General features: G+C 48.7%; 1 protein-coding gene across 1 annotated transcript; it reads right to left on the reverse strand.

The window, feature by feature from the left end:
- Positions 1-5,476: 5,476 nt before the first annotated feature.
- Positions 5,477-24,376, reverse strand: SINHCAF (SIN3-HDAC complex associated factor). The gene is made up of 6 exons (XM_052790566.1): positions 24,260-24,376; positions 13,700-13,847; positions 11,563-11,662; positions 10,458-10,584; positions 8,902-9,052; positions 5,477-7,958 (listed from the first exon to the last, which is right to left on the reverse strand). The coding sequence occupies exons 2-6, from the start codon at positions 13,825-13,827 to the stop codon at positions 7,796-7,798; spliced, it is 669 nt and encodes a 222-aa protein (XP_052646526.1). The 5' UTR covers positions 13,828-13,847; positions 24,260-24,376; the 3' UTR covers positions 5,477-7,795.
- Positions 24,377-25,151: the final 775 nt, after the last annotated feature.

Below are 25,151 nucleotides of genomic sequence, written 5' to 3' on the forward strand. Positions count from 1 at the left end.
TGCTATAATAATACTAATGCTTCTGTGTTCTTCCTTTTGACCTCCCTCCTAGTTAGATGTAAAGGTGCCAAGGGAGAAGGTTTGGTACAGCACAGGAATTTTGGACGATGACTCTCAAAAATAATGGAGTTTTTATTATTTTGTAATAGTGCCTCTGGTCCCTCCAATTTAAAAATAAAAATAAAAACCTGTGTATTTCTGTCTTTTATCTATCATCTTATACACATCAAAAGCTAGATTGTAGCTAGGGGCAAAGAGTGCTACGGCGGCACTAGCCTCTTCAACGGCTTACCTCTGGGCAGGTGACAATCAGGAAACTGTGTCCAGGGGAAGGAAGAGGCTGCCCAACTTGTGCCCTGTAAAGGGTAACAGCCTGGCAAGGGTGCCAACCCAAGAGCAATCAGGCAGATGTCTGGGGAACAAAAATGGAAGGAGAATTTATATCCGAAGGAGAGGTGGCCTAGCAGGGTGGGGAGGACACAGGAAATGGTGCTGGGAGAGTTTCACCTGTTTTGCTTTTCTTGGTTCCTGAGTGGTCATTTAGAAGACAACAAGCGATACCCAAGCAAAGCAAGGGTCTGTGAAGGTGCGAAGTCTGGAATTTTACTCTCGCTCTCTGTAGCAGAGAAACAACATATCATTTAACACCCCTTCCTTCAGGAAGGCATTTAATGACAGGCAACTCCATCTCCACAAAAAACACTCACCCCCTCACCTTAAAGTGTTTTTAAGCCTGTCTCATTCTGCCTCAAGCTGCCCTCTAGAAGTGGGAGGCAACGCTGGGAAGGTGGTAGGGAGAGGTAGAGAGGGGGGTGAGGAGAAGCTGCTCCATATCCACCACACAGGCCAGCTGAAGTTGTCCAGAGAAAATATGCAGCCACTTCCTTCCCTGCCACACAAGCTTTTCACGATCTTTTCCAACAGACTGTCAGCACTGCTCCTTTCCTTACCCCCTCACCATGTTCTAGATCTTAGGCTGTAGGAGAGGGATGAAGGACAGAGACAAGACCAGGCCGGCAGGAGCACGCTCGAGAAGGCATGGTGGCTCTCTGACCTGCTTACGGCTACTCCAAACACCTGCACGTCGATTAGTCAGAGCATACAGCACTGAGCCCGACTGAACAGTCAGCATCTTGTGGTGTCCAAAATAATGCTGGCTAACTGGGATCAGCCCTTGATCTGTGCTGAGCACTATCTAGGCTCATAGTGCTTTCTGCTCCCTCTTTACCTCAAGAGCCTGGGAGCCGTGATGATGCTCACAATAAAACCCACATAAGGACAACTGACCATCATTAAAACAGAATACAAACAAACAAATAATTCAACTAGAACCTGAACAGTTGCTTTATTCTGCCGATGTCAGGTAAACTCTCGGAGGCAACAACGAAGCATCTCCCACAGCCTTGAAGCTGCTGTCGGACCTTCTTAAGGGCCACCACAGGTGTACGTGTAACTCTGGCAATATTACCCACGGCCACAGCGGAGCCTTTCTGAGCCGGGCTGGTACTCCTGGCTATACAAGTGTTCTGAAACGCCCTGTGACTGGAGGGGCTCTGGTGCTGTCTCTTCCTCGGCCTCTCGCCCTCACTCCTTGTGTGCCCAGAGCTCTGTCTGGTCGCCCCTCCTCAGAAAGGGGCCCCACATCCAGTACTCCCCCAAACTGCCCTCCCTTTAAGCACAAGAAGCAGCTATTCTTCACAGGCAAGCAATTCCTGAGGCAGATTAAACGCTTTGCTGAGGCACGCCGCTCCAAGCGAAGAGCTGCCTGTACCTACACGATGTTCTGCCTCGGTTTCCCCACTTCTCCAGGGTTTGGCACACGGCCTTTCCGGGATGCGCTCTCCCATGCTTTTCTTAACCTGGTCAGCAAGGAAGAGCTCGGCACAGCCAGGCTCAGCTCTCCGCAACTTCCACCCCGCCCGCCACCTGGGCTGATCCGCCCGCTCACCTTCTGCGGCCCCGGGGCAGAGCCGGCAGCCCGCGTAGGCGCAGCGCGGAGAGCCCAACGGCACCGGCTGACTCCGCCTTTGCCAGCGCCCGCAGAGCGGAGGGGCCGCCGCCGGCCGAGGCCCGGGTCGCCGCCGCTTCCCGCTTCTCACGGACCACCCCGTCGCCGGGCGAAGGGGCGGGGCCAGCGCCACCTGGCGGCCGCCGGGAGGGCCGGGCCCGGCGGGGAGGGCGCGGACTCGCCCCGCCGCGGCGGCCGCCGGCGGAGGGAGACGGCGGCGGCGGCGGGGCCGGCGGAGGGCGAAGCGGCCCGCGCCCCTCGCGGAGGCGGGAGCCCGCGCCCCCGCCGCGGTCCCGAACGAGCGAAACGCCCAGCGGCTGCGGGACCCCGCTGCCGCCTCCCCGGCGGCGGGCGCCGCTCCGCTCTACCCCCCGCCAGCAGCCAGGCCTCCTCCTTTTCGCAGCGGGGCCAGCGCACCTGCGACTCGCCCCGGCTGGGCAGAGCTGCCGGCAGCCAGGTACCTGGCGCAGCCGGCACCGGGTGAGGCGGCTGCCGGCACCGGCGTGGACGGCCTCAGCCGTGAAAGTTAGCGGCACTGGCGGCTTTGCCAGGGGAAGGTTGTCGGTGGCACGAACAGGAGGTAGCTGCGCTGGCAAGCCGTGAGCGCCTTTCTCCTGCGGGGTCAGCTGTTAGCAGCGTGTGCGTGCTCCGATGCCTTCCGCAGCGCCCCTGGGGACGGGGGCTTCTAAACCTCCTCGCAGACGTCCGCGTTTGCCGTGGTATCGTCAGGCCACGTGGCAGAGCTCGGCAATAAAAGCCACCCGCACCCCGCCTCTTTGCGGCCCCCGACGTGCCCGATTCCCACATCTCTTTCTCAGAAGTCTCACCCACGACAAGCATGTTTCCCGGCCCGCTTCCAGCTCTCCCCGTACCGTGTTTGGCCTCACAGAGACTGGGGGCCAGGTTCTCACCGAGGCTGTGGTAAGGAGAAGTCTACAGCCAGGGGTAGTGAGGGCAAGGGCTGAGCGGGGTGATGAACAGTCCTTTCCCACGCCCAGAACTGAAGGCTTAGGACACCCGGGCAGCCTGTCCCTTCCCAGTCAGTCTTCCACTGGGCAGGAGGCCAGGGCAAAGCAGATGTCACGGTCTCCTTTAGCAATAACCTCTCTCTCTGGTACGTTAGAAAACATCCTCCAAATAACTCTCACCAATAAATATGAAAGAAAAACAAACCCTAAACTCATTACGATAAATGGCAGGAAAAGTTAGTGTCACATTCCCTTCAAATATATTCAGGATTTGGAAGTACACAAGTGTTTTGCATACCATTTTTTTCTCCCAGAATATGTCACTTCTCCTCTGTAGGCCCGTAACCGTGTAACTTACCTGTTCTGCACCAACAGAATCCAAAGCTGTTGCAGGTCAACGCAAACGTGGACTTTGCAATAGAAATACCAGCTGCAACCTCTCCTCCAAACAGCAAAACGGGGTTTGCTGAAAAGGCTAGATTTGCTACATGATGCCCATCACAACCAAACAGATACCTCAACAGCTTTACAAACCCTATATATAATTATCCTGCAAGGGAGCACAGGTTTTGTGTTTACTGTAGACTGTTTGTATGGAGGAAGCCAGCAGCATTTCCCTGGTGCCACTTCCAGTGTCTGAAAAGGGGGACGTGGACGTGTGCTCCCTTTCCCCCTTGTGGCCAGATTCCCGTGGGAAGGAAACAGAAAACAAGAGCCAAAAGGGAGCTGCGTCTGATGTTTGCGATCACAGGACCAAGTCTGCAGAATGCACAGCAGACTGCTCTTACCCCTCATCTGGACAACCTAAGAATGACATCATCTGCTCCAAGAACCACTTAGAGCTTCCCTTTTTCTTACATCATTTTGAAACTAAATTTTTATACGTCTTCAGGAGAGTTGTAACTGTTTAGTCACTGGGGCTGGATGGCACCCAGCCACCTGCTCAGAAAGCAGGTTATAGGCTCAGTGTTGTAGAAGTCACAGAGAAAGACATTTCCACATTGTACAAATCAGAATAACATTACTCTTCATGCAGCACCATACAAAAGCAAACAGAATCTGCCATTGCGTGCTTCAGCAGCAGCACTGGGCACTCGGCTCAGGCTTTGGAAATTGTGGATCTGCTCCCCGTCCATTGGTGACCTCCAGAAAAATACCTTCTTGTCACATGCCTTGTTTTTCTCATCTTTTGAGTACAATATGAGCCTCTGTAAAGCATCTTTATAACGCTTGCACTGTAAGGTATTTTAGCAGATGTTGCACTTGTCATTGTGACAGCTGATTCAGGTGAAGCACAGGAGGGCTTTACCCAGGATTTTGCCTCTTGATTTCATTTCACATTGCTGTGAAGATGACAAGCCCTGCCTCCCCAATATTCCCATAGGAGCTTCCTCCTCTGCAGCTGTAGCCCTCCGTTAGGTTATCTGCCCCACAAAAAAAAGCCCTCTGTCCATCAACACTGTTGTTCTCAGCACCCAGAGCTTACCCAGACAGTACTTGTAGTCACCAGTGTGCAGCAGCAGTGTAGAAGAGATAAGGAAAAGGAATTCTTTATTTAAAAAAAAGGTGGAAGTTGCAAAGAGTGGGACAGACACTAGGTTACCTGCTATAAACCACCTTTTGGTGCACCTGTTTCTCCTCAGTGACTTTACATAGAGCTTTTCATTTTAGGTGAACCGAATCATGCCCAAGGTATGTGTAGGCATCTACAGCAGAGAACACAAATATGTCCAAAATAGGTGCTATTGTACTAAAATCATGTGGTCTTCCAGTCTATGCAGAGCTTTCACTGAAATGATTTCTACATGAATCTCTGGATACCATCGTGCTCCATTTATAAGAAAATAGCCAGCATATCAGCAGGAATAAATCCGTGTCTCCACTGAAGTCCAAAATAAGTCTCTTGCAACAAGGCATCATGCTTAAGGTTGCAATGTTTTCCCCATTATCAGGGAACAGCCTCATCTTCTGAACTCAGTTACTCACAGCCGTCTCCTGCCAGAGACCTTGCTCCCACCAGTCTGCTGGAGCTTATCCAGCTGACTACGCCTGTCGTGGGAAGAAACACTCCAGGCTCCAGCTTCAGTAGAGGAGCACAAGTCTCTTCCACTGACTCTGCTGGATCTGGAAAGGGATGTTTCCACATGCTGTCAGCACAAACCCTTTAACGCTGTTGCTTCAGCTGGCCTTCGCTGAATGAATGCCGGTGAGCTAGACAGAGAGCAAGCCCCCTGGGAACACCAAATGTCAGCACCACCCATTCCCAGTAAAGGAATGCCTGACACACACGCAGTGCCAAGGGAAAGCTCTGTGATTCTGCCCCGAGACAGCTGTCTATCATAATAAACACCATCTCCTTCCCTTGCTCTGCTCTTCTTTCCAAATTAAATAGGAAGAGAATTATCTCACCCCCCCAAAAAAAGTCCTGAATTCTTGTTCAAATAGAAACATGGGTTGCCAGGGCTGGTTCAAACACCAAGTCTAATTGACAGAACAGAGCTGAAATAAACAGAGAAGTTGTTTATTTTCTAAATAAGTCTAAATTTATTCATTACCCTAGTAAAAAAAAGTTTGGATTACAAGTGTCTGAACAGTATAAAAGTACAAAACAGGTTCCATAGATTTCTAATACATTAATACAAAGTGCATGACTACATACAGTTCATTTTGCATTACTACCAGGAATGGAAGAGGTGGGAGGGAGTAGGGGAAGCAGTTGGCGGTTGAAATCTAGCAATAAATAAATAAATACAGAAGAGATGATCCGTATCAGAGCACATCCTACCACCAATACTGCAGCCTTAGGTGTACAGAATTACTGATGCTGAAAACAAAAGTTCGGATGAAAGTAGGTGTCTGCAAAAACAGCTAGGACTCTTGCTCAAGCCCTTATTAGACATGACCAACCTAGTTAAGCCGTTATACAAGCAAGCATCCATTGTATCTACAGTTGGACTCAATGATCTCAAAGGTCTTTTCCAACCTAAATGATTCTGATTCTATTTGGTTGCAGATGAAAGCAAGGTAGGCGGCTTTGTCCTCCCTTTCAGAATCTCAGAGAGTTTAGGAAAAGCAAAATAAGACCAATGAAAGCTCTAAGCTGTAAGGCTGTGCTAAGTCAAAGCCCTGTTTCCCCTGATGTTCTTTCTCTCCAGAGGTTGGCTTATGCAGCAGCAGGAGAGGAAAAAAAAACAAAAGACAAAAAAAGCTTTGAGGGTAGAGGCTCCTCTTAAAACCTGCATATCTTTCCCTACCTGTATTTTCATTTGCTAAGCATTCCCATTTCAGGAAGTGGGATTACATGGAAATCCAGTCCTAAGCCCTACCCACCACAGTAATATGCCAATGACTCTCACAAAAAGGAAAGCTTGTAGCAATTGATTGTAGAATATCCCAAAAGAGTAATAGCAAGAAAAATCCCCCCTCCCCCCGAAAACAGAAACAAACAAAAAAAGCAGAATTCCCAACTTACACAAGTTAAACCTTCATAAAAGGAACATGAAACAATTGGGAGCTAAAACTGCAACACACTCTTCCAGGAAGCTGCTTCCACCCTACAGGCAAAGTGGAGTTTGAAGGAGCGTCACAATGGTTTGCACACGAGTTTGTCTGGGAATCCATGTAAGAAATACTATCTTTGATCGTGTATGCAAACAGCTGCCTCGATTCAGTACAGCACCATTCTTAACAGAACTTTTCATATTCAGTATTCACGGAAGCATTGATCCAGTAATTGTTTAAACAAACAAAAAACCAAAAACCAAACAGAGAGAAGCACTGCAGGGGAAGGGTTCCAAAACAGCAATCATGAATCCAGACCCCAGGCTACAGTTGCATTACGTCCCTGGACCAGAGCCTGATTTGCTTAGCGAGGGGTTTGGTTCTATGTCAGGTCCAAAACCAGCAGGAATTCTGCTCTGTGGTCACATTTCAGCTGCACTGGGCAAACAGATAGCAGTTACTCAGTTTTGGCCATCACCTACATCAACTTGAGCATCAAGATGTTTTCTTGGTCCATCTCTAATGACCAGTCAGTTACCACATGAAGCCCAGGGTGTCTGCTGCTGGGTTAAAACAAAGTAGCCTCCCGTTTCACTATGTTCAATTCTTAGGTAAATCTTCCTCCTTAACTAAGGAGGAGAGCTCTCCCACCCCTTCTGAAGGGCACTTTATGTTGGGGGCCGCCTTGGATAACTACCACTCGTAGTAGAGATGTCTGCAGTTTACCAGTCTGTATCACATAGGAGGGATGAAATATTTGCCTTTGTTACGTCAGTAGTATAGGGTGAGATCTCCACACCTTTAAAAAATATATATTTTTATATAATAACTAGAGAGGTGACTTATAACATTTCTATGTATTAGTTCATCTTATTGACTCATACATGTCTAAGAATGAAATATTTTCTTGGGGATTCAAGGGAGGTTACCAACCAACTTTTAAAAAAAATGCCTTACAACCACTGCTTCTTTCAATACAGAAACATGAACTACATATACTTTAATATACAAAACTCCATCCTCATATTCACTTGTGAAGCAAGTGGTGGTGGGGGCAGAGGGAGAGAAGATTAGACAACCTTGCAGCAGCATACAGCTTTGCCAAGTGTTCCATAGCATCTTAAATATTATGTACAGTCTTTCTGAAAGGATACAAACTGGCTTCAGAGTTTGTGGAATTGTAGCAGTAAAACCCAAAACAGTTCTAGGGAATAGTCTTTTGGCAGCATAGCAGGTGTCCAAAGTGAACAATCACTTTTCTAGTATTTTTCCAGAGAATAAGAGGATCTGTATAACCTTCTGCAGCTATCCAGGGAAGTCACCACTCCTCTTGGGTGGAGATTGCTGGAGATTGTGGTCCTTCTTGTTCTGGCTTTTCAGTGGCAGACTTTTTATTGCTACAGCAAGGTTTGAAGAGATGAGTGTCTATGAGGACTTCCCCAAAACGCCCTTTGTAAATAATTCCACAGCAGACCTTTTGCCTGGAAGAAATGGCAGGGAGACAGATAGTTTGTGTTTAGAATACACAGAATTTACAGAAATGCAGAAAATCAGTTTGACCCAAGACATTACTTTTCTGAGCCTGCAGCTCAGAGGATAGGAGGGAAAAGGCTGCTCAGAAATAGAAAACAAGTCTCTCTCTAATTCTGCAACACTGCTTTGGGGGGAAAAAAAAAAAGAAAAAGAAGAAAAAAAACCCCTAACCCCTGCCTATACAAAACTAAAGTCTCCCATTTTGCTTCCCAGAGAAGTTTCAGATACACAACTATCTGGGCTGAACTAACCTTGACTACAATACACTTGCAAACACTATTTGAGAGGAGGCAGCAAAGTCACAACAATTTCAACAGAGCAATTAGCTAAACAAGTGATTACTGTGTCACAACAGGCAATAAAAGATAACAAGCTCATCAGCTCCCAAGACTTCTTGTGGTTTTCCTCCCACTCCAGATTTTTTGGTTGGGTGTTATTTGGCTTTTTTTTGTTTGCTTGTCTGTTGTTTTTTTTTTTTTTTTTTTTTTTTTTTAAATTACTACCTCCACAGGTCAACCAAATCAAATGCTATGTTTTGCTGGCAAGCTGAGAGCACTGTTGTACTTGGTAACACATCACGTCTACAGGGCACAGTTTTAAGACAAGATAATGACAGTCAGGAATATTATCTGTTACTCCCAAAAACGTAAAAATATTTTCCAGCAACTGTATTAGTATTTAGGGAACTGGAGAGAGATAGGGGAAAATGTCTTAAACATCTGGCATTTCTTTCCAAAGACAGACAGATATTGTATAATACTCTGTGACTTAAATTACATCCTTAAAACAAATTAAGTTCATCAGCAGCAAATTCCTAAGAAGCAGAATCAAGCACTGTGTATGTGAAGTGAATTGCTATCTGCACAGAGTGCGCATTCTGTTGCTTTTTACCTTTTCCAGTAAGTGAGATCTAAAAAGGAGAAAACTGGTGTTCTGCTGGACCCAGCGCTCATCTCTGTGTCAGAGCCATCGTCAGACTGGTTACTGTAACAGGGTGACTGAGCTGGGGAAGCACTCGAAGTGGTGCTGTGGGCATCAGAGTCTGTAGGGAAAAGAATAAACGCAAGAATCAGGACATGCATGAAACGACTTATCCTCTTCCTGACTTGTAAAAGGTTGCATGCGGACTGGGAACAGAGAGACAGACTTTTTTTAATTAACAAGAAAAACCTAATGACAACAATCCATTTTTCACTTGCCCCTGCTGATTTCAATAGAGAGACTATCTGTCAGCATTTGGGAGACAGACCTCAGAACTGGAAGGGGTCCTTGCAGATGAGGGACTGGGAAGAGGTTGAGGATCAGGCATCAGTTCCTGGCTCTCAAACATAGCCTGTGCAGGCCACGCTTTGGACAAGATCCTAGTCCCGCTCTGGAATCACTGGAAGATCCCTGAAGACGATGGGGATCTGTGCTTCAGACCTAGTACTTTTTCTCTCACTGTAAATCTCCTTCTTACCCATTCAGTTAAAGTCTTGCAAAGCTCTTCTCATTAGTGCAATGGGTTAGGTAGTATTGAGCTCTTGCTGGATGGAGACTATGAACTATGGACTCGGAGCAGACGCACACCTTAACAGAGGGTGTACTAGCCTACCTTTTAGTTATCTCTAGCACCTACAGAAACACAGTTAGATTAACTAGAGCACGTTGAATGAGGAGAGACAAGCTCTTTGGGTCAGGGCCTTTACTGATTCTTTGGAGAGCTCTTCCTTCAGGCCAGGTAGGATAATTGAAAGGGAAAGAAGACCAAGTCAGCAACAGTTAAGCAGCTGGAAGGTTTGCTTGAGAGGGAAAGCCTAAAGTACTGACTTATATTTAGAGCATAGCTGGCAGATGGCTTTGTTGGAAAGCTATGAATCCACATCTATTTGAAGAGTCTAAGTGCTAGTGGAAAGAAATCACTGAGACCGGCAAAAGACGGTGTAACGAAACTATACAGAGGCAACATGGTAGGAATTTGAAGGGGGCGGGGGGAAATCTAGGCTAAATAGAAAGCCTGGGTGGAAAACATGTATGGAAGAAAGAGACTGATAGTGGTATCAACAGAACAGTGCTTCAGAAAAAAAGAGCTGAAAAAGGCCATAGTGCATTACTGAGAGCAGGGGAAAACCCCTTCCAACTTCAGTTTCAATGAGGGTCTTGCCCAAGAAGCTCTTTCTATAGACATGTCATTTAAGCGTGGGACATAAGCTACAATTGCTTACACTTTCAAGCCAGGCTCGCCACTCCCCCTCCTCTGTCTCACAGCCCACCCTGCACACGAGCTCTTCCTCCTCATTCCACCCCCTCCCCAAGCCCTCGGAGGATGAGAGGTTGTGAAAACAGGGAGCACCCAGATGTGTGAGCGTACAATTTAATCTAGATGGTAATTCAGCTTGGCCAGTTAACCGTACGCTGTGTTAGGGGAGGCCAAAGTTTATTGCCAAAATCTCTTTGGATCCACTTACTGTGCCGCTTGAATTCCTTTTGTAGTTTGCTGATTTGATTGCTCTTTATTCTGCTTCCAGACAGAGTTTTCATTTTCTTTGGTTTCAATGTTGTTTTAAGACTGGGTCCAGCCCTGGCATCTACCACCTAGAACACAGAAAATGCATGCATAATACTTCTGCGTCATGTCCAGATACTGCCCTAGTCAAGGTACCTGTACTGACTTAGCTGAAGGTGTTCAAGAACAATTTAGTCAAACCAAGGCAGTTCTGTGCACCAACACTCTTATGTTTCATTTAAATCTGGTTTGTAAGAGGCTGAGTCTACAGGAAAATGCAGCAAACTAGTTTAAAAAGCACATTCAGTTCAACTTTTGCCTGCCTTCCTATTTTTGACAAATTCAGTTTAGCAGGCAACAGTTATTTAAGCCAATACAGGTTCAGTTAAGAGTGTCTGCCAAGCATTTGCCCTCAAGTTTTTTAAAAAAAAAAAAAAAATCATCAATTTAACTTCTGAATAAGCTAGCGGTAGTAATAACCACAGTTCTGGCTCCCATTACCATCAAGGCTTCCTGAATAAAGATTATAACATACACAAAGAATCCTGATCATCTTCCCAGCCCTAGGCCCAAACTAAATTAGATGTATCAAAACAGAATATGTGAGTGGGAAAAGTTGTGAGATATTAGTCATTGTAATTATCTGACTAAACGACATTGATTTATGTGTTGCTTTAGCAAGTCACCTTGCTTGTTCAAACTATTAAAAAAAAAAAAAAAAAGCACGACCAATTTTGGATAGAGTCCAAATCTGAAATGTTTTGAGTGTAACAAGAGACTTTTGGACAAAGCTATGAGCTTGTGAAAACAAGGAATTACAAGGTAAGTTAGTCTGTGACTCCATCCTGGGCTTGCATAATCACCACTCGCATGTAAGCCAAATGAAGACAGATAAGAGCCATGTAACAGGAAATACTCCAAGAAGGATTTAGAGATGCCGAAGGTGGGAAGGGAGAGTGGGGGGGAACAGCAAACCCCAAATCCTTGCCAGCACCTCCCCTCTCTAGCAGGATGGACTAAGGCAGAGACGAGTTAGTTTTGGGGTAGAGGAAAAATAAATGACTAACATGATTCCAGTTTTTTTTGGATCCTGCTGGCAATTTTTTCCATCTTTTCACCAAAAGGACACAGGCATTGCAAATATCTCCTGAGCGGGCCTCGTGAAGCCTGGTAAAAACAAAAGCAAAAATCACTTGACAACAGTTAATAAAAACACCCCCCCCACTTGATAACAGCAAGAAGTATAAAAATTGATGGAAAAGAAGGGTTCTCAAGTTCTGTTTTTCAGGCATTACAATTCATCTGGGGTGTTCAAACATTGCTGTCTAAAGACCAGGTCTCACTTTCAGAAAGCACTCTTCAATATAGAAATAAAAGGTGTTGTAACTTGCCTCCAGAGGGGCGCTAAAACCAAGTCCCATCACCTTCAGTTGTTTGTTTTTTTTTTTTCCAAAAACAAAACAAAACAACAAACCAACGCAAGTTCCAGTGTGTTATGTTAGTTCGTTTGATTGGAGAAGAATGGAGGAGGAATAATCATATTCCTCGAATGTACATTTGGGAACAGACCTCAGAGATCCGACAAAAGCTTATTCAGCTCTTAACTTTCTCACAGAGCTTCAAGGATGAGTAACAAATACCACCTAACACGCTCCCACATAAGCGTAGGATAAGGTTTCAGAAACAGCAGTCACTGGAATGACAGCAATACTCGCTCCCTTTAATGAGCTTTCTTCAGAAATCATCTCTACTGCTAATCCACGCTAAAAGAAATATAAAGGGGATACACAGTAGAATTTTTCAGCTATTTAAATGGGAAGACTTTGAAGCATTTATAGATGAATGGGGCAGGCTCAGATAAGCCATAATTTGCTCAGTGTTAAGACTGCATTTTCACCTTGGCAAACATATTTCAGATAGCACAAGACCAAAGGTCCTGGTATTCTGCAAGCTGCTTTACTGCAGTTAACAAAAAAGCAATGGGTCTTCACACAGTCTTTCCACTGCCAACAACAGCAGCCAAGAAATATGATAAGGAAAATTGTCAGCACCAGAATTATGTACAAAAATCCATGGTAAATACAAAGCAATATACAGCTGTATCATGAAAGGAGTGTTTCTAGAAAAGGGAGGGAGAGGGAAATATTTCTAAAGATTGCAAAGATTTACACACATAAAGTTAAGCACTTGAGACACGAGTAGCAATACTGATACGTATATATAGTTTTTAATATGATGCATGATAGTTCCACTTGGACTTAAGATTTTGATGAGAGGTAATCCAACAAGACTGGAAAGAAAAAGCAGAAAATACCTACTGACAATACAAACTTTTTCCAGGGGAAATAATTTCATTGAAAACTACAGCATAAACAGGAGAAGTTCTTATTGCCTCAGAAAAAAATTTCTAAATAAAGTAAAAAATAATTACAAGCTATCACAGAAGAATTTGCTTTGCTGACAATTCAGGGACACAAATCTATAGAGAATTTCAGAGTTCTTGGAAAGTATTTCAAAAAAATTAAAAGGTCACAGCAGCTGGTACAAGAAATCACTGGTATTTATAGTTTTGCTTACCAATACTTTCAAGTAACATGCAACATTACCTAACTGAAATTGATGCTCACTTTCCATCAGAATGGGCTTCCAATGAGAAGTTTTAATAACATGTTGATATGCCCTATTTGAACAAAGGCACCAATACCTGAAACAGGGTACTCTGCATAAACACTCCTGGACCTGCTAAATATTTACTCGTCAAGTTTTGTCTAACATTCTTGAATCTTCACAGCCACAGAAAACCTCCATGGACCCGTGCTGTTTACCATCTTGTGTGGGAATTTACACCTCTAAGGAACAAGTGCAAAATGGACAGTCTGAGAGGGGTCTAAAACCCTGCATGTGCTGTGAGGTGGGAGAGGCACGAGCCTGACCCGTCACCGTTACGAACTACAGCAGCTCTCCACTGGCAGCAACAGCAGATCGACAACCAAATGGTACCATACACAGCAGCAGACGATCCAGCCCCTCCTGGCCTGGCCAGGAAAGTTGTGAGGAAGCTGAAGCCAGCCTTCCCCCACCACCCACCTCTGCTAAACCTCATCTTTCACTTTTTCAGAGCAAGACAGACAGCACATCAGGTCCGTGTCTTCGAGATCAACACCATGACTGATGACACAATGTTGACTAAGGAAAGAATCTTACCCAAAACAATTCTGGAAATCCTTTTCATAACGTTTGCTGTCAGTGAAACGAGAACTGGAAGACTTAGCTCTGCAAATACAGCAGCCCTCTATACTCCGATACATCTTCGGTTTGTGAAAGCCAAACATCTTTTCTTCCCAGTTGTAGCCTGTGAAAACAGATGGGAACTGGTGTTACTTATCACTGTTAGATACTGTAAGAAAAACCTGGGCAATTCACTGGGCAAAGCAAAAGTAAATTATAATTCAGGATGGATAACTGCTAGATCAGGCCATAGCCTTATCCTGCATTGGCTCAGAAGAGCAGATGCACCTAGAATGCACTTTCTTATTAGAAGAAAAAAAAATTGTAATTAACAACAGCTGGAATATTAAGCAATACCCAGCAGGACTCCTGACAAGCTCATTTACTGCACAGTTCTACTCTAAGGGCACATGTGCAACAGCACAACCCAGAGGTGTGGATGCAGCTGACTTGGCTAACGAAAGCCCTACGTATGTGACAAAACAGGCTGCAGGACAGGCTGCGTGAACCTGCCCGAGCCCCTGGATAAGTAGCTGGCAGCTGAACCCTGGGTCACTGGAACTACCTCGTCATCATCACTGGTGTTTGTTGGAAACACCCCTGCCAAACTCTGCTGAAAGTTAGTAGGAGTCATCTTAAATGAGCTGCAGTCATACCTCTAGGCTGTAGGGCAGACATACCTGAAAAGCCGCGCTAAAACAGCAGGGTGGAGTCCCACCCAGCCCTCAATGGCCATGTCTGCACTGCGGGACCCGGGAGCACTTCTCGATTCTCAGGTCTGGGTGAGCATCCCAGCCACATCCCAGCTCCGTGTCCGCACAGGCTCGGTTCTCACCCTCCCACCTTCCCCGCCCTGCTTTCCATGGGAAGGAAACCTAGCTAGAAAAGGGCCGGGGAGCAGGACCCTGGGGCGCGTTTCAGCGTGCGCCTACCACACATCCCGGCCAACGACGCCGGAGCAAAAGGTACTCCATTTACGAGGAAGTCACTTCTTAACCACCAGCTCTGCAAACTCGGCTCAGAAAGCCAAAAGCCGTGCTGCTCTTAGAGGTCTGCCTATCCTTTTCAGTACACCTGGGCTGGGATTTGCTATCAGAGCAGGTAACATACAGTGGAGCTGTTTTCCAGGCAGAAAATTTTAAAGTTAGTTACAAGTGGATTTACTGCAGTCACCACGACAAAGACCCCTTCAACACATCATGTCCCCACCACCAAATCAGTCCTCCCCAGGCACCAGGTACTCCCCAGTGCAGACTCCTGTTAGGCACAGTCTGACATGGCATGAGAAGCTGTCAGAGCAAACAGAGCTCCCACAACGCTCCAAAAAACCAAACCAACAACCGAGCAAAGCTGGTGCTTTCCTGGCGCTGGGCCTGAACACACAGCAAGTCCTCACAGGCCACACAGCATCTGTCTCATAACACAGGCAGGGACCATTCCAAGACGTTCTCTTTTAAACAGACCACGCTGCAAGGTTCGCCTCAACCACCTGCTGCAGGGAGCCAGCGGCCACCTCTGCTGCTTATCACACACTAACTGCTCAGAGAGGGGACAAGTCACTGGCTGCAGGAAGCTCCCTGAGAATAGGTTCCCACTGCTGAGAACTTCTGCTTTTAAAAAATTAAAATTAGACTGAGCCACACAAGTAACACAAGATTTCCCCCTCTTCCCTTAACAAAAGGCCAAGTTGTTATATTCTTGCAGAAGCTAACAGAAAACTACCCCTCCTCCCCACAAATACTACTGAAAGACCCAGTAGCTCAGGCAGGACTTTTGGGAGAGCAGCATCTCCATCACTTGTGGGCAAGTCTGGTGAGAGGGAACTCCCAGTCACTTTCTCAGTCCCAGGGACTGCCCAAGTCCTAGCAACCCAACTTGGGTTACTGGTGAATGTATGTGGCATAGGCATCTGTCCCCAAATCTTCCACCTGCAGGAAGGTAAGGGATGTAATTCTAATATCCTCCAGAGGGACAGAGAAAATTAACCTGAAATCTTCAGTCTACAGCGTCAAGACTTGCCACATCGTTACAGCAATAAAATAATTTGAAAAGCAGGTTCAGGTGAGGTCAAAAATATGCTTCCACAAAACAAATGTACCTAGCATCGTGCTTACCTTACTGACAGAGAGAGACTGTGTGTGAGGGAAAAAGATCCTGCGCATTTTTGCAGGACCACAGCAAAAGCTAGGGAACCACCCAGGCCTAGTTACAGTCCTCCACCTGGAGGTAAAAACACATCCCCCCACCCCAGAGGGGAAGATCAGAGCACGGCAGCACTGCAAAACAAACACACAAGGTTCCAAGGCTCCCTCAGGAGAAGCAAAAATTTTATCTAATATTGTTGGTTAATAGTTTTCCACAAAATCCATTAAGGAACCCATACCCAGCTGAAAGCGTACATGTTCCCATATCAGCCTAGCACATCATAATACAAGACCACTCGGTGCCCTCTGAGGTGGTGTCTCCTTGCAATTACTACTGCACGAACATGTAGAAAGACACAAGTCAACTCTCCAAAAAGCTTGTCTTGACCAAACCCCTTGCAGAGCCTGTTGACAGCAAGGGACTTGAGCAAGCTGAATGCTAAGGAGATCCTCCAGGCTCACCTAGGTCTAGGTTCTTCCAAGGATAACTTGTGCAAATATCCAGCAAAGTCACCCCAAATACTGCCATGCTTCTTAGGAGATTCACTGCTCTCTCTGTTAGCACAGCACTGCCCTGGAGGCCAGGAGCAGCTGTAGTAAGTAAAAGAAGGTATCCAGCTAGTGACCTGCTGAATGGGCTTGTTGAGGGATGGTTAGACTCGGAACTACTCTCTGCTTCTGCTTGGATATGTTTTCAGGGACATGTAGCAAATGAATGTGCAGCCAAATCAGGTTAGTATCCCTCGACTGCCAAGAGAAATAACAGAGTATCTAGGCAAACACTTAGAGTACGTATTTTGTTTCTTAGCATCCGATGTGCTTCTTCAAGAGATGGTCTCTTGAGGACACTGTGTTTAACAAGCCTCTGGAGATCCAACAGCATGTTCACCTGGGAATTTTCAACTACCAAACAGCAATTTTAGATTTTGACCGACTGCCCCAATGTTAAGTCCATGGTCTGGTGCTTTTCTTTAGAAAGTCAAAGACTAACTGCAGACACAAGGTTCATCAGTGCTGCAAAACTTAAAGCAGCAAGAACATCTTGACTGTTACGGGGCAAGACACAGAACTGGTATCAACAATGTGATTTACTTTCTAACCTGGTTTGTTCCAGAAATCCAGATGCTGATGAGATGATCTCTGTCACTAGCTGGTATTTATACCACAGTAGAACAAGATGCATGTTTTACAATTAATGTTCTGTCAAAGACTGGCATCAGATACACATACTCTGAAAATATTTTGTTTTGCATCGTTGCTGCCATTCTCCCAGGAGCAGCCTTTCAACACCATCTTTCAATAGAAGGGAAACTAGTGCCATCTGTTTCCCACTTGATGAATGGTCAGTAACGGTATTACCATATATCATGCCTGAATGGGGGAGAGCTAGTAGCAAAACCACAAGTAAAACAGATTTCTCTGACAACTGCATCGAAGTGCAGTTATAAATGGAAGGCGTCAGTCCAGTTACACATTTAATCCTAAACAGTTGCCATTTGACCATTATACACTAAATATTCTGTCAGCTGGAGAGCTGAATAGCTAATGTGTACTTAGAAGTACATATGACTGTGCCCTTTAAAAGGTTTAACTTGAAAGCTTTGCAATTTAGATCTCAAATTAGAACCAGGGAGTTACACTGCCAGCTACCATAAGACCTGAATCTAAGCTGTAGAAGTTTAACCATGTGAAATCTGGGACAGATAATAAGATGGCAAGTAGGAATGAAGTAACTTCCATAGAAGTTAAAAAGCATTACACAATATAATTTTGCCAAATTTAATAATGTTATTGTTATTTAAGCGTGTTATTATTTGCCAAATTTAAGCATGTTATTAAAATATATGACATCTTTTAAATCAGCAGTTGCACAGAAGTGAAAGGGACAGCTCACCAGCAAAGAATCAGAAATCCTAGTGGAGCATATTTGTCATTCTGCAGAAATGGAGATTTACCTACACTAGTAGAGGAGCAGTATTCACCCAAATCAGGGGAAAAGTAGTCCTCCTCCTCCCTGGTCTCCCTGCAAAAGGAGAAGTTGCTATTCCCCCAAGTTCTGCTTTAAACAACTGCTTTAGCAACTTGAATGGACTCAGAAAAGACTGCAGGAAAAAGTTCTCTCCATCCCTCTGCCCTCTCACTTTTGGAAAAACATCAAAAATAGAGATTTGTCTTGCAAAGAAATTTGGAGTCAAGCAGAGAACAGTACAGTAGGTGGGGAATAAAAAAAAACCACACCCTGCTTATTACATTTGTGAAAGGCTGGTACAAAGCAGGATGCATCATACATATGCGAAAATGGTTTCGAGCTTTCATTACCTGTCAGGACTAGAATTCAGTGCTTAGTTTTCTTCACAAAATTTAATTTGATGATCTAAATTAGAAGGAGGTATTGCTTCAGACACTCATTAATTTTTCAAGTTAGGGAAGAACTTCTGAACTCTTTCAGATTTTAAAATAAGAAAAGCTGAGCCACTTTCATTTGCTTTTCAAGATTCCTTCTGCATTCTTTCTGATCACCCAAGAAGAATGAAAACCCTTTATAATAGAAAGGAAGGAATTCCTAGAAGGCAGGCATGTCTCCCTTTGTAACACAATTATCAGGCCAGTCGGAAGGAACATGCTCACCTGCTTCTTGCAAAGCTGAGAAAGAAACATTCCCTAGGGTTATGCGAGAGCAGAGGGATGCCAGTCCAACTACTCAATACCTTCCTCTTTTCCCATCTCCTCACTCTGACTCTGGATCATGCACCCTTTGCACAAGCCAAAACTGCCAGTACATTGTCACAGGAGGAGAACCCTTGCAAATAATTTGATTTCCCCTTGTGTACAAAACAGCCTTGGAACAGCCTCCCTGAAATTTGGCTACTGAAAAATACAATCTAGCTTGCATATGTTGATGGCAGCCGGTTCCTGTCAGTAAAAATGTCACAATGCTCATCTCTACAGCATTTCATTGGAACTAAGAAACATAGCCAAAATGGTACTTTTTTTTTTTCTTTTAAAGGAAAAGAAACAGATGCCTTAATATAGAAAGAATATACATGCTCTGGCTTTTACATCTGCAAGTGCATACACCCAGGCACATGCACACACATGAAAAATGCTTCCAGAGCTGTCTATGGCGCCAGAAGCAGAGTTGCTTGTCTCGCTAATAAATTCTTGGGCCTGTCCCTCTGCTGAAATAAACTGCAATACCTCTACTGAAAATCAACTGTAGGATAGAGAATTCTGTATCAGCAGAGGAGCTGATCTACATCAGAGACTCAATGTAAACGTACCTCCCCCCTAAGTTTACATGCTCCAAAAAGAAACTTTGGAATAGAAGTTAAAATTGGACCCCAGAAAACCGTATTTCAACGTGTCCAAAGCCAGAATGCTCCAAGGAAGTAAGAGACCAAGCTAATTGCAGTCATCTGAAAATGCAACTTCAATATTTGCAAAACCATTTTTACACCGTTATCTGTCCTTACAGCTCAGAGTGACTCCCAACAACCATCAACTTAGAATTGTGTGTACTGTACACCCTTCTGATCCCCTATATCCTCAGATTTTCCTTCCACTTCCCTTCTTCCTCTCCACCCAAAACAGCTTTACTTGGAGCAAAGCTGTATTTGGCCACTACAGCCCAGGCGCATCTGAACAAAACAGCATCCTGTGGAGTTTGCACTTGATGAGCTGAGCAAAACCAGTGAAAGGTCAAAACTATGTCTTCAGGAATCTTTCTTTCCTCTGCCAAAATAAGTAACTTTTGCTGGTAGTCACCCACAGCTACCGTTGTGCGCTCAGTGCTGCAGTGAAATCTTAGCACACTAGATGCAACTGGCAGCAACTACCAAGCACGTATTAAAAATTAAACTGGACATTTCTTTCCCACGTTTGAGCCTCCACAGCATCCTGGCTAGGTCACAAGCTGTTCCCAGTGAAGTTTTCAGAAGCAGTTAAGTCCCAAAGGAGCCTGCTTACCTGCTGATCTTCAGTTGGAACTAAGTACCTAACCCATTTAGGCAAGAGAAGTGAAAGGCTAAGCCACTTGGGTGTTCCTCTAAACTGCCATGCGGTTAATGCTCCAGAAGGGATAGGCCAAAGCATGAAAACAGTAATCAGTAAGATTTGCATGGGGGGGGGGGGAAATCCCAAACCTGTCCCACCTGCAGACATTCCATCTTGAAAGAGGACTCCCCCCCCCCCCCCAACTCCTATTGCATAACTAACACCACCTCAGCCTCATCAGGAGCCCTGCAAGGAAAACCTGGGATGTTCTCAAGCAAGTGCTGGAGTTCAGTCTGGAATGCTTATCTGAGTACAGTCACTGCAGCTGTTATGATGCTGTGTGCAACCACCTGCTACTGAAAAAGCATCACAGACACTTGAGATCATGAGACACTGAACAGTTTTGGGTTGTTTTTTTTTTTTTTTTTTTTAAAGAGGGTAACACACCTGATGGGGATCTGAACAGAAGTAGTAGCAATTGTTTGGCAGAAAAGCTGCAGTGACTTCATTAAAAAGGATACATTTTCATGTCCATAAGTAATATTACTGGTCATTTCACTTGGACTTTAGACTGAGCGCATTCTACAGAAATGCAAAGGCTTGAGTCATGAAATGGAGTCCCGCCCATGTATTCTGCTGAACCACTCCGTTTTCAAGCCCCAGCTCACCAGCTTCTTCTTTCTGTTAAGAAGCAAGTGCTACAAGGGGTGCAAGTCTGAAGCTGGTTGTCACGTAGGACCATGCATGTCATTCATCTCATTATGAAAGAGGTACAGAGCATCAGGTGTTAAGAATCAATGCAAAGCAGAGAGTTTGGTGACACAGAAAGAGCTGCTCGGCATGAGTAAGACAACAAAACCGTCACAGTTTTAATATTGTTTATTTTTAACCCGTGTGAATTTATCAGCTCTTTTAACCTCTTCTTCTACTAAGAAGTCTGTGATGTTTTCTTTTTAAAGGAAAGACTGCAAACGTGGGCAATTAGCTCCTCTTTGAGAATCTCCTGGCTGGGAGAGAAGGGAGGAGGAATTTTTCCCAGAGGCTCTGGCACTCAATCCCACCTACTTTCAGCAGGAGCTGGATGCTGCATGCCTGTGGGTGTGTTTGAAAAATCCCACGACTTGTTACTTGACGATTCTCTACCACAGACCACAGATCCTAAGAAACCTGGAATCTACCTGGATGCCAAAGGAGTTCAGTGTCCACTGGTGTCAGCAGAACGGCCTCCAGTTCACTGTCTGGCCCTACATGGCCGAGTTCGTGCAATCTTTCTCTCTTTATTTAAAGAGGTTGTAAACAACACAGTGAATCTGGCTATATGTGCAGACTGGGGAGAAGGGGGTTTCTACAGCACACACCCTGCACATGGCTGACAAAAACAACCTCACCTCTGGAAGCAAGCACACAGCAGTAAAGGGGTTTGCTGAGGAACCGTCACCCTCCTGGCTCACCTTGTAAAAGGGCTAAACGGATGTCTCCATGGCTGTCAACCTACCACCTTCCACCAGCGCCGAATTAAAATTCAAAATGAAAAAGAGAGCATTACAGTCCGGTTGTGCTCAAGTCTGTTACTCAGCCTCCACCACAAATGCGATGCTGCTGAAGTTCTGGGCTCAGTTCAGGACACGGGGCCTTCTCCTCTCCCCAGCCGTGAGGGGACAGTGGCAGGGGCCCTGCCTCCATTCAGCCCAGCCAAGAGACACGTGCCGTAGGCACAGGGCAGCAGGTTGAGGGGCAGCATCCTGCGCCAGCTGCCTAGGGAACTACAGCGTCAGGGCACCGCTCCGAACTTTTTTGCAATTGTAATGATTATTGAATAATTTGGGTCCAAAGGACTGCCCGTCAGCAGACTGCCGGGGACGAGGCTCTTTGTAGGATGAGCCGGGGCCGTTCCCGCCAGGAGAGAGCTGCCGGCGGAGCTGGGGGAGCCCCGGGGCAGGCAGGATTCAGCCCTGCCCGCTGCGCTGAGGCACAGCCGAGTAAACAACAGGTTTGGCAGGTCCCTTTAAATCCCTTTAGCCACCCGCACCCGGAGATGGGCGTACGAGAGGAGACGGCAACTTTTATCTATCTCGTGCAAGGGAGAGCGCGACTGGGAGCGTTTCCCCGGCGCAAAACTGCAAGTTAACAAAAAAGAAAAAAAGTGATGGAAGATGCCCCAAAAAGCAGAGTCCGGTGGCGCCGCTCCCGCAGCCCCCGGGACAGGCGCAGGGCGGGCGGCCGCTTTCCGCCGAGCACCGCGTGGCGCTGGGGCCAGCCCCGGCCCCGGCGGGGCGCCCCGCTCCCGCCCGTTACCGCCGGCGGGGCGGCGGGCTCGCTCGGCGGCTGGGGGCCGCGGCGGGCGGAGGCGCGGCAGCGCCGGGAACAAAGACCCCCCCCCCCCCCGGGGCGGACGACCTACTTTCGCGGGCGGCCCCGCCGGTCAGGTGGAGCCGCGGGAGCACACACGCCGGCGGCCCCGGCCCCCCCCTTCCCCGGGGCTGCCAAGCGTTCAACTTGCCGAAAGACGAGTAAAATTAAAAATAAATGAAAAAAAACACAGGAAGGGGAAGGTGGCGCGCCGGGGAGGAAAGCCCCGAGCGCGGAGGTGGGCGCTGCGAGGCGGCCCCCGCGCTGCAAACACCGCCCCACCACGCGGTCGCGGTGCAGCCGCCCCATCCGGCGGAGCGGGGGGGGGGGGGGGGGGGCGGGGGTCGAGCCGCTGCAGCCCCGCCGGGCACCCCGACCCCCGCCCCGGCAGGCTGACGGCCGCCTCCCTCCCGCCCCGCCCCCGCCCCGGTCCCGGTCCCGGTCCCGTTCCCCCGCCCCGCGCTGGTTCCTCATGGCTCGGCCCTGACGTAATTCAAACATGGCAACAGTTGCACTTCAAAGGGCCGTCGCAGACCTCCCAGCAACGCGGGCACGCCGCGGCGGGGGCGAGACGGACCTCCTCCCCCCTCCGGACCCCCGACCCTGCGGCAGCCCCGGGGCGGCCGGCGGAGCTCGCCCGCCCGCGCACACCAACGCCGAGCGCGCAGCGCGGTACCTCGGGGAGCGCGTGTGCATCCAAACTTTCACCACCCCTCCAAAGTCCTCCAAAACCGGCTGCCAGCCCCTAAAAAAAAACCACCATCCCCCCGCGGGACAAGTTTTACCCCACCGACACCTCCACCCCCCCCTTCCCGGGGCTGAGCCCACCCCCCCCGCGCCCCGTGCGGACGAGCGCTTTCCCCCGGCGCCCGCAGCACATGCGAGCCCTTTGTTTTCCCCTTGCAGCCGGGCGCTGCCTACGTGCGGCGCCGGGGGCACGCCGGACGCTCCGCGCAAACCCCGCCGCGTAAACCCCGCGGAAACCGGGAGTTAAAACTTGTTGGCGCCGGTCGCGGGCACACGCTGACGGGGACCGACTTGCAACTCGCGCCGTGCTGCGAGAGCGGCAGGACGCCATCGCCGCCCGCCGCACCGTGCCCCCACGCCGGCAACGCCGCGCACCGGGCCGGTGGCAGGGCGCCCACCGAGGCGGGGGAAGGCCCCACGCCGCGACCCGTGCGACCGGCAGCACGTGTCACGCCGGCCCACAGCCGCGCGTTTCCCCCGCCTCGGCGCGTGCAGACCCCGACCCCTCCGCACATACTAGCGATCATTAAAAAATAAAAACTGACCTCTCTCCCCGCCGTGAAACACGGGGTGGTGGGGGGGGCAGAGGGATCGCGGGCACCACCGTGCCCCCCCGGCACCCACCTGCGGGCGCCGGCGCTACAGGTGTGCGGTGCGGGGCGCGCCGGGGGCCGCACCTGCGCTACCCGCTCCGCTCCGCACCGGTGAGGCACGGCCGGCGGGGCCGCGCCGCCCTTCCCGGCGGGACCGGCCGTCCCTCGCTGCCCGCGTGGCGAGGCTGGGCAGCCCGTCACCGCCAGACGGCCCGGTTTCCCTAAGCCGCCCCGCAGCTGGGGACCACTTCTGGAGTTAAATTGTCGGGAACCCGGCTGCGCTTCCTCCTTGAGACTTGGGGTTTTAAATCGTACTTTGGGGTGGGGGGGAAGTCAGAGTTCTCGGGATGGGTCTGCAACAATGCGGGAGGCGTTTCTCCCCGCCAGCACCTCCTTTAAACTCCACTAATTGAAGAAAAGGGGGAAAACGCCGCGCACAGGAACCATGCGTGTCAAACTGTTTCAGGCGGCAAAGTCTTTTCGCCGCGGCAAAAGAGAAGACAGGCTCCGGGATTAACTTGTGTTTAACACAACTCACCGACTGCTGCTGCTGCTGCAAAAAAAAACCACTCACCCCAACAACACACACACACACACACACAAACAACAAACGAAAAAAACCCACCCACCACGGTTTAAACCTCCCGTTCCCTCTCGGGTGTACTTTTCTTTCCTCCCCCCCCAAGCAGAAAGAAAAATAAATCACTCACCGCTCTACTGCGCCCACCAACAAACGTGCGGTGCGCGGCGAAGCCCCGCCGCTGCGCGCCCTCCCCGTCCCTCCGCGCTCTGCCTGCCAGCCCGCGCGGGCGCGCGAGCCCGCACCCCCTCCTCTCCCCTCCCCTCCGCGCCCGCCGCTCTGCGCATGCGCTGTTCCCACGGCTCCATTCTCCTCAATCGAGCCCTCTCGCTTTGCGCGCCCCATTGTCCTTTTAAGGAGAAAGGCCGCGCGGGAAGCCTGGGAGGAGGGAGGTGTTGTTCATTGTGACGACGGAGATGACTTCACGCACGCGGCTCGCTCCCCCGCCCCGCGGTGGGCGGGCCCCAGCCCCAGCTCCGCTCCCCGCGCGCCCGTCCTGGGCACCTGCCTGCCCGGCGGCGGCGCCGCGCGGCGCGGGGGCGGGGCCAGCGCCCCTCGCCTCCCCGCGGCGTCAGGCGCGCCACAGCCCGCGGAACCGAGCCGAACCAAACCGAACCGTACCGAACCGAACCAACATCAGCGCCGGGGAGGCGGTGCTGCTCCTCTGAGCGTGGCGCAACGCGTCCCCGCCGCTGTTAACGGCGCGGCCGCCGTTCTTCGCCCGCCAGCGGCAAGCGGCGGCTCTCCGTGCAGAGCGCGGCTCGGCTTGCACCGGAGGCACCGGCGCGGAACCTCGGCGCGCTCGCGGAGTCCGGGTCGCGGCCTGCGGGAGGACGGGGGCAGGTTTTTGCTGGTCCTGGAGGGTTTTTTTCCCTGTCGAGTTCATTTTAGCGTGCTTTAAAGATCATCCGTGGCTCATGTCATTCTTCCTGCTTCGTCAGGATGAGTGATTTAAAAACTCACGTCATCGCAACGTCTGGTTCACGCGCTTTGGGCAATTTAGGAAGAGCCGCTTCACGAAA

Source organism: Harpia harpyja, chromosome 6 (genome assembly GCF_026419915.1).
Source record: "Harpia harpyja isolate bHarHar1 chromosome 6, bHarHar1 primary haplotype, whole genome shotgun sequence".
NCBI lineage: Eukaryota > Metazoa > Chordata > Aves > Accipitriformes > Accipitridae > Harpia > Harpia harpyja.